At 42.4% G+C, this 14,709-nt stretch overlaps 1 protein-coding gene across 2 annotated transcripts; it reads left to right on the top strand.

Annotated features, from left to right (window-relative positions):
• The first annotated feature begins 1,618 nt into the window (after positions 1–1,618).
• Positions 1,619–6,400, top strand: LOC137063985 (voltage-gated potassium channel KCNC1). 2 transcript variants are annotated; one of them, XM_067435317.1, is made up of 4 exons: positions 1,619–1,647; positions 1,732–1,775; positions 2,226–2,714; positions 3,967–6,400. In XM_067435317.1, exons 1-4 carry the CDS (start codon positions 1,635–1,637, stop codon positions 4,762–4,764), a joined length of 1,344 nt encoding a protein of 447 aa, XP_067291418.1. In that variant the 5' UTR covers positions 1,619–1,634; the 3' UTR covers positions 4,765–6,400. The 2 variants fall into 2 exon arrangements, with proteins under 2 accessions (XP_067291418.1, XP_067291419.1); XM_067435318.1 differs by lacking the exon at positions 1,732–1,775 and having other exon boundaries at positions 1,628–1,647.
• The last annotated feature ends 8,309 nt before the right edge of the window (positions 6,401–14,709 follow it).

The following is a 14,709-nucleotide window of genomic DNA, read 5'->3' as shown; positions in this document are numbered from 1 at the left end:
GGACACTAAAGACAGCCAAACAACACCGGACACACAGAGTGATTGCTCTTCTGAATTGCTTTAGACTTTCTGAAAACTATAACTGTGAATATGTAGTGCCATATAAAGGGTTAATGTAATATATATATATATTCTTTCATGATATTATTAAAATGGTCTTTGAGTCCATTATCATTGTGTCCCTGTGTTTATTTGCAATGCAAATGGTAACCCATTGTGGAATTCTTAGTAAATATGCTCATTTAAATATACTTTTGGTGGTGTCGTGGTTAAAGATCAGAGCTGATAACTAAAAGGGTGTAGATTTCACTAACATTCCCCTTAACAAAGCAACTAATCCCATTCCCAGGCGCCTTCACAGTGGTTGTCCCTTTATTGTACTGTTGGGTTCTTTGGATAAAAGTGTTTGCTACATGAATACAGTGCTTACTAGTATATGTTTTATGTCTTACCTTGTTGTTTAAGGACAATTAAGCTTTTTATGAACTGCCAAAATACACATACAAATGTTTTTACTTTATTAAAGTTTATTAAAAGTTTAAGATCAAAATGTTTTCAAGATTGAATGAATAATCACTGCATTTTAGAACTAGCATAAGACATGAAAACAGTACTGAGCAATTGCGCCACCTACTGGTCTTCAAGCAGATTTGAACAATGTTTAACACCAGAATGATTCAGGGACTGAAAATGCATGGATTTATGGAGTCAAGGTTTATTTTATTTTTGCAAGACTTGACTGCAGAGGAGAAGGTAACTGTGAAGGTGATATTCTTACAGTTTTACCTAAATCTCACTTTTTTAAATGTGCTTTCTCTTTATCTAATTATATATAATTTATTTATTAAATATAATCTTTACTTTGGCTCTTTGTCCAGAGTTGTTTTCTTTTCACCCTTTTGGATTTAAATCATTAAAAACAGATTCTGGTCTACAAATGCTGATCGTTTTACAAGTAGAAGAAAGTGTGAAGAAAGTGACGTTGCAGCATAGATTGTAAAACAGCCAGCTCTGAACAAATTAATGTGTATAAATGCCACATCAGATCTGCTTTAAAATTGACTGAATTAACACTAAATTTGTTTACCTTGGCTCCAGTATCTGGCACTTGTTTTTGCATTTTGTGTGTGTGTATGTTGCAGAGGAAGAAAACACGTGTTCTGTTGAGACCAAGAATGTATGGAATGCCATATGTATGGAAAAGTCATGTGTCATGTTCACCATAGGCTCTATCTGATCACAAATGGTATTCATTGCTAAAAATACATCAGCATATTTTGACAGATATTTATTTTCTTGTTGTGCATTGCATTCAGTCATGCTGCTTTAGGGTGCTTTCATTCTACATTCTGCAGGGATATTAAATATAATTTCAGCAGTGCAGATCCATATCCCCTTATCTGTCCATGCCATAGCTCCACACCCCACCCCAGCTGCATCTTTTCATAAAGTGAATATCTACAGATGTCGATTCAACAAAATAAGCCTCCTATTCTTCAGGCTACAAATGTGGATTAGTGAGCTGACAGGAAGTTGGGCTGACAGGAACAGCTGGCTTTCATCAAATTTTTTCTGGCTGAACATTCTTTGGTGTATGGTGGCATGTCTTCTGGGACCTTGGAGGCTGGACTGCAATGAAGTATACAAGTGTGTGTCCGTGTTTCACAACTCAGAGTTTCAAACTCACCAACACAGCCAAAAGATTATAATAGTGTAATTCTGTGTTCTTAGGAATTTCTCTGTGTGAAAGGATATCAACTCTGTTTCGGGACAAGGTAAGTCAGTCTTTTAAATAGTAGTTGATTAGTTTTCAACTTCTTTAAAGCATTATCAGTCACATGATGCATGATTGCATTTCACTGCAGTTTGTTTTTTAATGAATACAACTATAAAAAAATCTTTCAATGTATAAAGCGTAATAATACTATATTTTTCATATTAAACTATGTTATTCCCTAAACTAAACGAGTTGATACATACCTGTCTCAAATCGCTCTGACTCGCGGTGACATTTTGATAGCACTTAGCTTAGCCCAGCCCAATTCATTCATAACGTTAACAAACAGAGATCAAGCGACCAAACTCCTCCACGTTTTCCCTACAGTTACACGAATAGTTGAAAGACCAAGTGTGGTGACACAAAATAAAACGTGGCGCTTTTCTAAGCGGGTTAGAGAGGATAAGCGATGATATCTAATGATACATTTTTCATTTGGTTTAAACAGCTACCAGACATCTGCAGAATAGCAACACTGTCCACTATTATGAGCTCTGTGGGCGTTTTCTCACTGGGAGCCTCTAAGGGCGGTGGTGAAAAAATAGTAATAAATGTCAGTGGGGTAAAACATGAGACCCTCAGGAGCACCCTACTGACCCTTCCGGGGTCCCGCCTGGCCCAGCTGGTGGACACTGAGGAGCCTCCTTCAGAGCTGTTTTTTGATCGCCACCCTGAAGTCTTCACTCACGTGCTGCAGTATTACAGGAGCGGGAAGCTGCACTGCCCCACCAACCTGTGCGGCGTGTTGCTGGAAGAGGAGTTTGATTTCTGGGGTATCAGCAGCACAGATGTGGAGCCCTGCTGTTGGGCGGCATTTCAGCAGCACAAAGATGTCGTAGAGGCTTTAGCTTCAGTGATGGAGCATGACCAATCCAGCCACACGAACCTGAAGATATGGACTCTCTTCGACAACCCACTTTCATCCGTCTGCGCCAAGGTATCATAAGTTATCTATCTATCTATCTATCTATCTATCTATCTATCTATCTATCTATCTATCTATCTATCTATCTATCTATCTATCTATCTATCTATCTATCTATCTATCTATCTATCTATCTATCTGTCTGTCTGTCTGTCTGTCTGTCTGTCTGTCTGTCTGTCTGTCTATCTATCTAATCTTTGTCGTTGTTGTCTGTCTGTCTGTCTGTCTGTCTGTCTGTCTGTCTGTCTGTCTATCTAGACAGTCCAGCCGTCCGTCTTCACTATTATCACTTATCATTTAATATCCGTTATTTTATTTCAATTAACAATTATTTTTAATCATTTTAGTTAATAATAACACTAGTCGAGCAAAGTTTAAAAAGTTGTCTTGACAAATATTCTCTTTTCAAGTTCTAGTTTGCCACCTTAAAAGGTTAGTTCACCCAAAAATGAAAATTCTGTCATTAATTACTTACCCTCATGTCGTTCGACACCCGTCAGACCTCCGTTCATCTTCAGAACACAAATGAAGATAAATGTGTTGAAATCCGACGGCTCAGAAAGGCCTTCATTGACACCAATGTCATTTCCTCTCTCAAGACCCATAAAGGCACTAAAGACGTCGTTACAAAGCCCATCTCACTACAGTGGCTCTACAATCATTTTATGAAGTCACGAGAATAGTTTTGTGCTAAAAACCCCCTGAAATAACGACTTATATAGTGATGGGCCGATTTCAAAACAAAGTTTCGAACAGTTTTGAATCAGTGTTTCGATTCATGATTCGAATCGCGTGTCAAATTGCTGAAATCACATGACATTGGTGATCCGAATCATGAATCAATTCGCTGATTCATAACCGTTGGAAGCTTTTATTTTAAATTCGGCCCATCACTATATAAGTCGTTATTTCGTTTTTTTGTGCACAAAAACTATTCTCGTGTCTTCATAAAATGATTGTAGATCCACTGCAGTGAGATGGGCTTTGTAATGACGTCTTTAGTGCCTTTATGGGTCTTGAGAGAGGAAATGACATTGGTGTCAATGAAGGCCTTTCTGAGCCATCGGATTTCAACAAAATTATCTTCATTTGTGTTCCGAAGATGAACGGAGGTCTTACGGGTGTCAAAAGATTTTAGGGTAAGTAATTAATGACCGAATTTTCATTTTTGGGCGAAAATGAACATCAGTTGCATCAGTGCTTGCTATGGCTGTTCTTCATAGAGGTGGCTCCTTGCTCATTCTTGATGTTTCTGTTTCTCCAGGTCATTGCGGTCATATCTCTATTCTTCATCCTGCTCTCCATCACTGCATTCTCTCTGCAGACAAATGTGTCTATAAATCCTCACCAAATGTTTGTGGTATCGGCAGACAACTCAAGCGGGGAGTTCACCCTGGACCATTCTGTTCTACCTAGAGATCTGGATACTGTGGAGTTGGTCTGTTCGATATGGTTCGTGTTTGAGTTTGTGATGCGTGCGTTCAGCTGCCCAAGCAAACTGAGCTTCATCATGAACGTTATGAACATTGTTGACCTGCTGGCCTTGTTCCCCTGGTTCTTCCGGTGGTGTTCAGGGACGTACTGCATGCATGCTTTGGGCTTCCTGCATGTAATGCGATGCATACGCGTCCTTCACGTCTTCAAGCTGATGCAGAATGTGTTCGGTGTGAGGGTTCTCAAACACGCGCTCCACGCCAGTGCGACGGCTCTCTGCGCGGTTCCTCTTATACTCTTCAGCTGCACGCTCATCTTCGCCACCATGGCTTTTTACGCAGAATTCGATCAAATTGATTTACACACTTCATTTATTGACATTCCCTCCAGTTTTTGGTGGGCAGGGGTCACACTGACCACAGTGGGTTATGGAGACATGTACCCCATAACAGTTCAAGGCAAGTGTGTAGCCATTCTCTGTGCAATGGTCGGGGCTCTGCTCATCATCCTGCCTCTACCTGTAATCATCAACAACTTCATCAAGTTCAACTCTCTGCTCAAGGCAAATAACTCAATGCCCAGAAAGAAGGAGAAGATCAGTGTATACAGCCCCTCATATTCCACTTAGAGCTGCCTGCTACAAACAGAAGTATTGGGAAACATGTCAAGTTATTTTCAATTGCATGTTGTGTGTATGTTTGTCTTTTATGGTTTCTTTCTTTTGCAGAATCTGTGTTACCATAATAAAGAACTAGTCTTAAACTAGAAGAAAAACATCAGTATTACACATTATTCAATCACAACTTTTTGTTTTGCAGAGCATTAAGCTAATTTTGTAGCCTAGAAATCTAGACGCACCCTAGCGGCAGCAAATCTAATCTGCCGCGAGGATCGTCTAGCAACTCTCAATACCCTTCTGAGCTGTAAAAACCAAACTCTGGTCAGGCCAATCACATCGTGTATAGAGTCGGTGAGCAGGTCTTAACATAATGACGGGGATTGTGCTACAGTTAGCAGGGCATTTTAAAGAGATGTAAAAGCTACAAACACACTCCGGTCACATAAATGATTATCAATTTATTCACAGAATTTGTCGTATCCTTAGGCTATACTGCATGAATTTAATCAGATTGTTTTTTTAAAATATAAAATAAAACATATCCCTAAGTCTATTTTTATCTTCTTATTGGGGGTCCCGATTCTTCCTACGCCTGCTCTAGTGATTACAGGCAAGACGAGGCGCATCTCAAACGCGGCTGACCGACAGCGCAATCAAAAATTCAAAAAAGGGCAGGTGTTTTGTTGGCGGATAGGTAAGTAGAGAATGAGTGAAAGTGTGGTTGAAGCCGGAGAGGATAGTGAGTTGTTATATGGTGTAAAATCTACCAAGATGATATTAATTTTTGTCAAGTTTAGATATGCCATGCAGTCTTGTCATTTGTGCTAGACACTGATTTTTTAAAAAAAAAATGTATTTATTGATTTAACTCAAATATTACCTAGTATCTAAAAACAATTATTTAGCTTTTAAATTGTTTACAACACTCTAAAATTGGGCAAGCTCCTTGAGCAGCACTGGCACACTTTCCCCCAGATGTCAAGTCTCAGGGCGTCTCAATCATCTCACTAGTCCACTATCAGGGCACTGATTAGGACATAAGTCAATCGGCTGACTCCCTGATCAGTGCCCTGACTACTGAACTAGTGAGATGATTGATGCGCCCTCAGTCTGTGTTGAGAGATTTTTTTTACAGTCTATGGTTGAGAGAGAGACTGAGAGAGGGGAAGTGTGAAGGAATAGACAGATCATGATTCAAACACAAGGTGTGGCTTGTGCTGGTCTGGTCTCAACCTGTTTGAGTCGCTTTATAAAGGGCAAGAGATCCCACTGCACTTCTTCTTTTACTTCTTCTTGGATTTTTGTGAAGGTGAACAACATTAAAGCTTTTCAATACAAAGGATTCTTTGTTTGTACTCTTTAGGGTGAGCTGGAAAACTTCCAACATTTGATGGATTTACAATTTTCAGTGTATTCATGTTTTTGTCGTTTCATATGAAATTTCAGTTTTATGAATTCGAAAACTATACAAAAACACAGCCTAGTCCTGCGGTATCCAGAAACCGTATAAAGTTAGCCTGATAAAATGAGCTAATGGTTCTTGTGTTTTAACATCGCTGTGTGTATTTAATGTTAATTAGCCTATACTTCCTATCAAATAATTACCATTAGGCTCATGTTGAGGTTTGCTTTTACTGTAACGCACTTGACGCAATTTTCCATGTGGAAGTGTATTTTCAATGAAAGAAAATCAATAAAAAAGTGGAAAATATTTTGGACTCAGTATTTCTCTTCAATAATATTACAAAGCCGTCACATTACAACATTTGTATTGGTAAAACAAAGAGGGCATATAATAAAAAGATTAGTAGGAATGCTTTTAAAATCTGCAGATCAAAAATCAGCTTGGTGATGACGCGGACATACAGAGAACATTCGAGAAGGTGCTGGAACCTTGAACACGTGACACGTAAATTTAAGAGGCTATACGTGCAAAGTTTGACGAGTAGGCTAGTCTATGAAAGCATCTTACAATAAAAGAGGTATAACTTAAACTTCTTCAAAACTACTTCACTACTTCATGACATTAAAAACTTTGAAGTGGAGAGATTCTCTTATGTCTTACTCGTGAAAACAACCCTTCAAAACACAATAGCGCATTGCAGGAGCAAGGACATAAACAAATAAATACATCAAATTATATAAATTAATAATAATAAAATGATGAATAATGTAAATCAAATGATAATAATAAATGATTAATCAAATCAATCAAATGACAGCTATAAACGACTAATGATTCTACAATGAAATCATATAAAACAAAGGAAATAAAAACACAACACAGATGAATGTTTGCTCTCTTAAACACACACACAGGTTGCTCATGACAATTTTTAAAGACAAAAAGTTGCTTTTACACATTTGTCCATATTTCTTTATTCATCATAATAAATCAGTTCCACACGTCTGTGTTTTCCATCCATTTTATTTTAATAAAAACATATTTTCGATGCACATCATTTTATACACGTAAAAGACATTTACATGTATGCATTTAGCAGACGCTTTTATCCAAAGCGACTTACAACTCAGGAGGAAACAACAACACCAAAAAAACTTTTAAAGATGGAAAAAATCATCCACTGACTTTCAGAGCTGCTGCAGAAACGACTTTCGGCCTTAATAGAAATGTAGTGGAGTAAAAAGTAAGATATTTGTCTTTCAAATGTTGTGGGTGAGACTAGTGTGGGTGCTGGTGGCTAATGAGCAGGCATAAGGCGTCCGGTCAGAGACGAAGAACACTTTAATGGCTTGATGAATTGTAGTACATTGTTAGATGGATGGCAGAATGATACAGAGTAGTTTGGACTGTATTATGAGTGGTATGAGTGGTTCTAAAACAATAGAAACAACAATACCCAGTTAGTAATGCAAATAATAACAATAATTAAATCACTTTGTCACTTAAATATACAATATGTATATACTTATACATATATAGTGATGCATAAGCTAGATTAGCACTCGTGAAATTAGCATCACTTTATCTTCCACGTGAGCTCGGGATAATCAACACGTATTGCCTAAATAACATGCTTAAGATCACTTTTACCGTACATAATAACATACACATACTCAACGAGGCTCAAAGTATCTCAAAACATTAATATTTAACTTTCTCTGTATGCTTTCACTAGCGTTGCATATGATGCAATAGGTACACAACGCTATGGCGCACATCCGCGATTACAACAAAATAACGGCAATACAATCAAACATATTAACTATGGCTCTTTAAAGATAATGAATAACATAAACTAAGTCACTCACTTGTTTATGAACGCACTCTGAAACAACAACAACAGCGGCAGCGAATTCTCTATTAGAGCTCTCCGAACTGCGTTCTGTGGGTCAATACTGAACTCTTAAAGGGGAAATACCTCATTTAACGTAAGGTATCTAAAAGTCCACAAGAGGGCACTAATGTATCTACATATGTATTCAAAGCCTTTTCTACAGCCGCCCCCACATTTCTGGGTAAATGTGAAATCAGAAAAGGCACTATCCCATAAGGGATAGCACGAAGGGATCCTCAGTCTGGTAGGGCTGGGAGGCTGATCAGACGGGTGATGGGACGAAGATAAGTTTTCTTCTTGACTTCTACCTCTACCGTTCTTGCTCTCCCATCTTCTCCAGGAAAGACTTTAGTTACTTGTCCAACTGGCCATAGAGCTCTGGGTAACTGATGATCAACAATCATGACAACTGTACCAGGTTTTAAGTTCTCGGTCTCTCTGTGCCACTTCTGGCGGACTTGCAGTTCTGGGAGATAGTTACGGAGAAAGCGTCTCCAGAAGTGGTCTGCTAAAAGCTGGCTATGTCTCCACCTACGTTTGCTCAGCAACTCTGACTCAGGGTATACTACTTGAGGCAAGGATGAGTCATGCCGCCCCATGAGCAGCATGTTGGGAGTAACAGGGTCAGGATCTGCTACATCTAAGGATGTATATCCTAGGGGCTTTGCATTGAGAATTCCTTCGATTTCCACTAGCACGGTACGTAGGACTTCTTCTGTGACAATCTGATCCCCTATAGTAGAACAGAGGGCTGACTTCAGGGATCTTATCTCTCTTTCCCAACAGCCTCCGAAGTGTGCAGCACCTGGGGGGTTGAACTTGAAACTGATCTGGTGGCTGGCTAATTGCTCCTGTAGGGATGGCTGGAGCTCAGCAAAATCCTCTTGTAAAGCTCTCACACCACCTCGGAAGTTTGTACCTTGGTCTGATATGATCTCAAATGGCTTGCCTCTGCGGGAGATGAATCTTCGAAGAGCCATTAAGAATGAATCAGTGTCCATCTGATAGAGCAGGTCAAGGTATACAGATCTCGTTGTCAGGCATTTAAAAATTATCCCCCATCGTTTCTCTTGTCTGCGACCTATCTTGATGAAGTAAGGGCCGAAACACCCGTAGAGTAGAAAGCGGGCTGCAGCAAACGCAGTCGTGAAGGAGGGAGATCGGCCATCCTGGGAATGCTGGGTTGACCTCTCCATTGTCTACACCCCAAGCACTTTCTCTGGTGTTGACGAATAGCTTCTCGACCTCTCAATATCCAGTATTTACGACGCATTTCTGCGAACACCCTTTCCGCTCCTGGATGGTGTAAAGTTTCATCAAAGTCCTTGATGATTAGTCTGCTCAGGGGATGTTTAGGCTCCAAAACTATGGGGTGAATAGTGAATTCGTCGAGTTGATCTGTACGTCGGAGACGGCCACCGACTCTGATGAGGTGTGTATTGCTATCGTACTCTGGAGCAAGGCACAGGAGACGACTGCTTAGAGGTAGAGGTTTACCAGATTTCAGATGAGCAATCTCTACTGGAAAACTTTCGGTCTGTGCTTGATGAAGGAGGGCAAGTTCTGCTTTTCTATAATCCTCAGCTGTTAGAGTGTCCGTACCGTTAGCCGCCCCGTGTAAGACTCTGGCTGTGGATGTGAGTAGTTGGTTATAGGACTCAAACTGGTCGCTATCAGGTAAGGCCGGATCGGTGACAGGAACTGTGAGTCCACAAAATATGCCTTGTTTCAGCTCTACATCATCAGCAGGGAGCCGTATGGGGGGACTCTGAGGCCACTGATCTGGGGGTAGGAGGAGGAAAGGTGGTCCCTTACACCATCGACTCGGCTTCGCTAACTCTGCTAACGTCTTACCCCTCGTGATGTCGTCAGCTGAATTAGACTTAGAATCAACGTAACGCCAATCTTTGGGGTCTGTCATATCCTGTATCTCTGCTACCCTCGTGCCAATGAAGACTTTAAATCGGCAGGATTCAGCTTGGATCCATGCCAGCACGGTAGTGGAGTCGGACCAGAGCGTGACCTGAAACAGAGGGATACTGAGTTCTGCCTTCAACAACTTGGCGAGTTGGGCTCCAGTCAGAGCTGCGCATAACTCAAGGCGAGGGATAGACTGTTGTTTCTTAGGGGAAACTCTGGAACGGGCAGTCAAGAAAGATATCTCCACATCACCTTGAGGGCTGAGGGTGCGGAGGTAGGCTACTGAGCCGTAGGCTCGCTCAGACGCATCACAGAATATGTGTATGTCTCTGATACTCTGTGGGTTATCCAACTCTGATGTGACGTAACATCTGGGAAGGGAGATGCGCTGAAGATTTGGTAACTCTTGCTCCCATGTTAGCCAAGCTTGGAGCAACTCTTCTGGAAGGTGAGGGTCATCCCAATCCCTTTTCTTGTCCCAAAGACGCTGGACCAGGACTTTTGCTCTCGTGGTATACAGAATGATGTACCCCAAGGGGTCATACTGACTGGCTAGAACCTTGTATATATGGCGCATAGTAGGGGCAGAGCATTCAATGGGACGATATTTGTAGGCCAGGGTATCTGAGTTACATTGCCATTGTAGTCCGAGTGCAGACTCCTGAGTGTCTGGTTGTCCTTGGGTCAGCAACAACATCAGGCTACTTGACTTGGCTTCTGCTGGGATGTGATCAAGTACTTGGGGAATGTTACTGGCCCATTGTCTCAGATCGAACCCTCCTGTGGCTAGGAGATCTCGTAGCTTGGATGCCAGTGCACTGGCCTCTTCTTGGGAGCAGAAACTCTGAAGGAAGTTATCTACATAGAATGACTTCTCTATACTGTATCTGACATCTTCGTTTAGGTGACTATGGTCAATGACATGCTTCTGGAGCGCAAAGGTCGCACAGCAAGGGCTGCACGTCGTCCCAAAAGGGAGAACTTGCCACTCATACACTTGTGGGGACTTCTCTCTGTTTAGGTCCCTCCATAGGAATCGTAACAGTGGGCGGTCTTCTGGTAGCAAGCGCACCTGATGAAACATGCCTCGGATATCGCTACTCAATGCGACAGCATGTTCACGGAACCTCAGGAGTACAGACAACAGGGAAGGGCCCAGTGTGGGACCAGGGAGAAGCAATTGGTTGAGATTCTTCCCTCCATGTTGGAACGAACAGTTGAATACAACTCTTTTCTTGTCATTATGTTGTGTCATGTGGTGAGGGATGTACCATGCCTCCTCAGCTTGATCCACTTGGCCTGGAGGTATCACCCGTGCATATCCTGCCTCCTTCAACTTGTTCATCTCCACTTGATAAGCTTCTGCTTGTGCTGCGTCCCTGGCTAATCGCCGCTCTATTCCTCTGAGACAAGGCAGAGTGGTATCTGCTGAGGCTTGCAGGAGAGGCATATCTTTAACTCTTAATAAGGGTGTGGCATACCTGGCGACTCCATCTACGGGAACTCTGATAGTCTTGGACTCGAGCAGTGAAATGGCTTCGTGGTCTTGCTTTGAGCGTGTAATGAGTTTCTCACTGCGGTAAGGGAGCACTTCCAATTGCCACAATTTCTCAACTTGTCTGTACAGGTCAGTATAGGAGTCTGATGTAGCTGTGAAGAGGCACTGTTGGCTAGGAAGGCGATGTTTGATCTCTTGAGTTGGACCTTGAAGTGTCCAACCTAGTCGGGTCTTGATGGCAGCAGGGCCATTAGGCGGGCCGAGCCGGACTGGCTCTACTGGAGTGATAAGAGCAGGGTAATCCGACCCTATAAGGAGGAGTGGTTGGACGGATTGAACATGCGGTAACTGTAGACCTTGTAGATGGTGGAATTTACTTTGTAACTCCTCTACTGGGTACGTATGCTCAGCTAATCCCAGAGTCTCTGCAGTAAAGGCTTGATGGATCCTGAATGAGGTCTTAGGTTGAGAAGCTGGCGACACTGTGAAGGTCACTGATGCACCTCGCAGCTTGTGGAGGTCTTGTCTTACTGTGCGTAATACAAGCTCTTCTGGCCGACCAGTCAATTCGAGTTGCTGTGCTGCAGAATGAAGGAGGATGGTACGTTCGGAACCATCATCTAAGAGGGCATAAGTCTCTAGACAGTGATTTCCATTTCTCAACAGCACTTTACAGATCTTCAACAAAACACGCCGGCTGTCAGTGGGACGATCTAGGTACAATGTCTCTGTGGTCGTGTTTACCAAACAACTTTCGGAAGGTCCGATCGTAGGTCTCTCTGGTGTCTTCACAAAGCCTCTATCATTAACCTCATGAAGGACGTTAAGGTGTCGGCGATTACAACTCTTGCAAAGTGTCCTGAGGTTACATTGTGCGGCTTGATGGGCTCGTCCACAACGCCAACATCTCTTGTGTGATTGGATCCACTGCACTTTCTGATCTCTATTCAGTCTCTGGAAACTAGCACACCCTTTCAGGTAGTGGTCTTGAGCATCGCAGTATGGGCAGAACACCTTCCTGTCTCTAGGCTTGGGGTCGGGAACTTTAACTAGCGGATCACTAATTTCTTTCTCTGTGCCAAGGAAGATACTTGTGGCCTTGACTGGCTGTCTCGAGTCTCTCTGAGGTCCCCTCTTGTGAATGGGTACAGGCTTGCTTGCTAGTGGATAGAACCTGGTGCTATCTTCTTGAACCTGCAGCTCAAACTCTAACCATGTTGATAGGTCTAGCAAGGTTGGAATGGGAACTTGTTGTGGATGGACAGACCGTCGAAAACTAGTTTGTAGATCATGCGGAAGCTTACACAACAGCCTTGATACATGGGAACCGCACTCAAGTTCCATGTATCCTTTATTTCCCAGTTGCTGAAGCATACTCACTAGTGAGCGAACTTTCAATGCGAACATCCTGAAGGCTCTCACATCACCATGACTGACATTCGGACCATCCATAAGCTCAGCTATTCTCTGAAGGGCCAACTGGTGGGGTTGTCCATACTGTTGGTTAAGCGCCTCCATAGTCTCTGAGAAGGGAATGATGAGTTGCAATAAGAGTCAGCAATCAGCAATGCCTCCTCTAACTTCAGGTGATTGACGAGAATTTGGTATTTGAATCTCTCTGTAGCGTCTGCTGGCAGGATGTTCTCCAGAGCTATGCGCAGCCGCGAAAACTCTCTAGGATCTGGCTTACAAAAGTTTGGGATGGTGGGAGCTGGTCCCCTATAGGTGGTCTCTTGACTGGGAGGAAGACGTACTCTGTTCGAGCTGTAGCCACTTCTGCTATCCTCGCCTCTGTCATGAGGTGTCTGATGGAAAGTCTGACGCGGTGTGGGTCGAGAACTAGTAAGCTGTGATGTTCTCTCCAGCTGCTGAAGTCTCCTTTCTAAGTCATGCAGGCGATCTTGTCTGAATGATTCAGCTGTGTTTTCACTCATTCTCTGAGAAAGTTTGAATCTTGGCAGAGGGATGGGCCTGTTATCTGTAGTGATCTGCTGAGTACGGACGCGAGGTTGAGGAACAGGGGAAGATGTGCTCTGTGGATGGTGACTGGATCTATCACTCACTGCAAGTAAGCTCAACTGTGCTTCCAGGGCCTCATTCCGCTCCTCCAGTTTCCTTATCTGTTCAGAGGAACGACGTCGCAGTTCATCTGTCTCTTTACGTAACTGCTGGAACTCTACTAGAACTTATGATGACAGCTCTGGGACTGGGTAAGTATGTGCTCGCTGTTGTTCGTACTCACTACTGGGACTCCACTCTATCAGAGGCTGCTTGGACTGCATGCTGGCTCTATACTCAATGGAGGATTGGGCTAACTTGGGTGCAGCTGCTCCTAACAGTTCTGAATCATCACTCATCTCAGGGGAAGAATCTACTCTCTGTCTTGATTGGAACCTCGGCTGATGATCAGTGAGTTCGAAGTCCGAAAGGTAGCTAGGGAGTCGCACCGATCGTCTAGGTCTGACGGTGGGCTCATGAAGGACATGTCTTGAATCTGTATCACTCTGATCCATCATTCTTATGACAGCTCCTCAAATCCGGCTCGAAGGACCATATGTGGGTGAGACTAGTGTGGGTGCTGGTGGATAATGAGCAGGCATAAGGCGTCCGGTCAGAGACGAAGAACACTTTAATGGCTTGATGAATTGTAGTACATTGTTAGATGGATGGCAGAATGATACAGAGTAGTTTGGACTGTATTATGAGTGGTATGAGTGGTTCTAAAACAATAGAAACAACAATACCCAGTTAGTAATGCAAATAATAACAATAATTAAATCACTTTGTCACTTAAATATACAATATGTATATACTTATACATATATAGTGATGCATAAGCTAGATTAGCACTCGTGAAATTAGCATCACTTTATCTTCCACGTGAGCTCGGGATAATCGACACGTATTGCCTGAATAACATGCTTAAGATCACTTTTACCGTACATAATAACATACACATACTCAACGAGGCTCAAAGTATCTCAAAACATTAATATTTAACTTTCTCTGTATGCTTTCACTAGCGTTGCATATGATGCAATAGGTACACAACGCTATGGCGCACATCCGCGATTAAAACAAAATAACGGCAATACAATCAAACATATTAACTATGGCTCTTTAAAGATAATGAATAACATAAACTAAGTCACTCACTTGTTTATGAACGCACTCTGAAACAACAACAACAGCGGCAGCGAATTCTCTATTAGAGCTCTCCGAACTGCGTTCTGTGGG

The sequence above is a fragment of the Pseudorasbora parva genome, chromosome 24, assembly GCF_024679245.1.
Source record: "Pseudorasbora parva isolate DD20220531a chromosome 24, ASM2467924v1, whole genome shotgun sequence".
NCBI classification, from domain to species: domain Eukaryota; kingdom Metazoa; phylum Chordata; class Actinopteri; order Cypriniformes; family Gobionidae; genus Pseudorasbora; species Pseudorasbora parva.
This window is presented reverse-complemented; position numbering and strand designations above follow the sequence as displayed.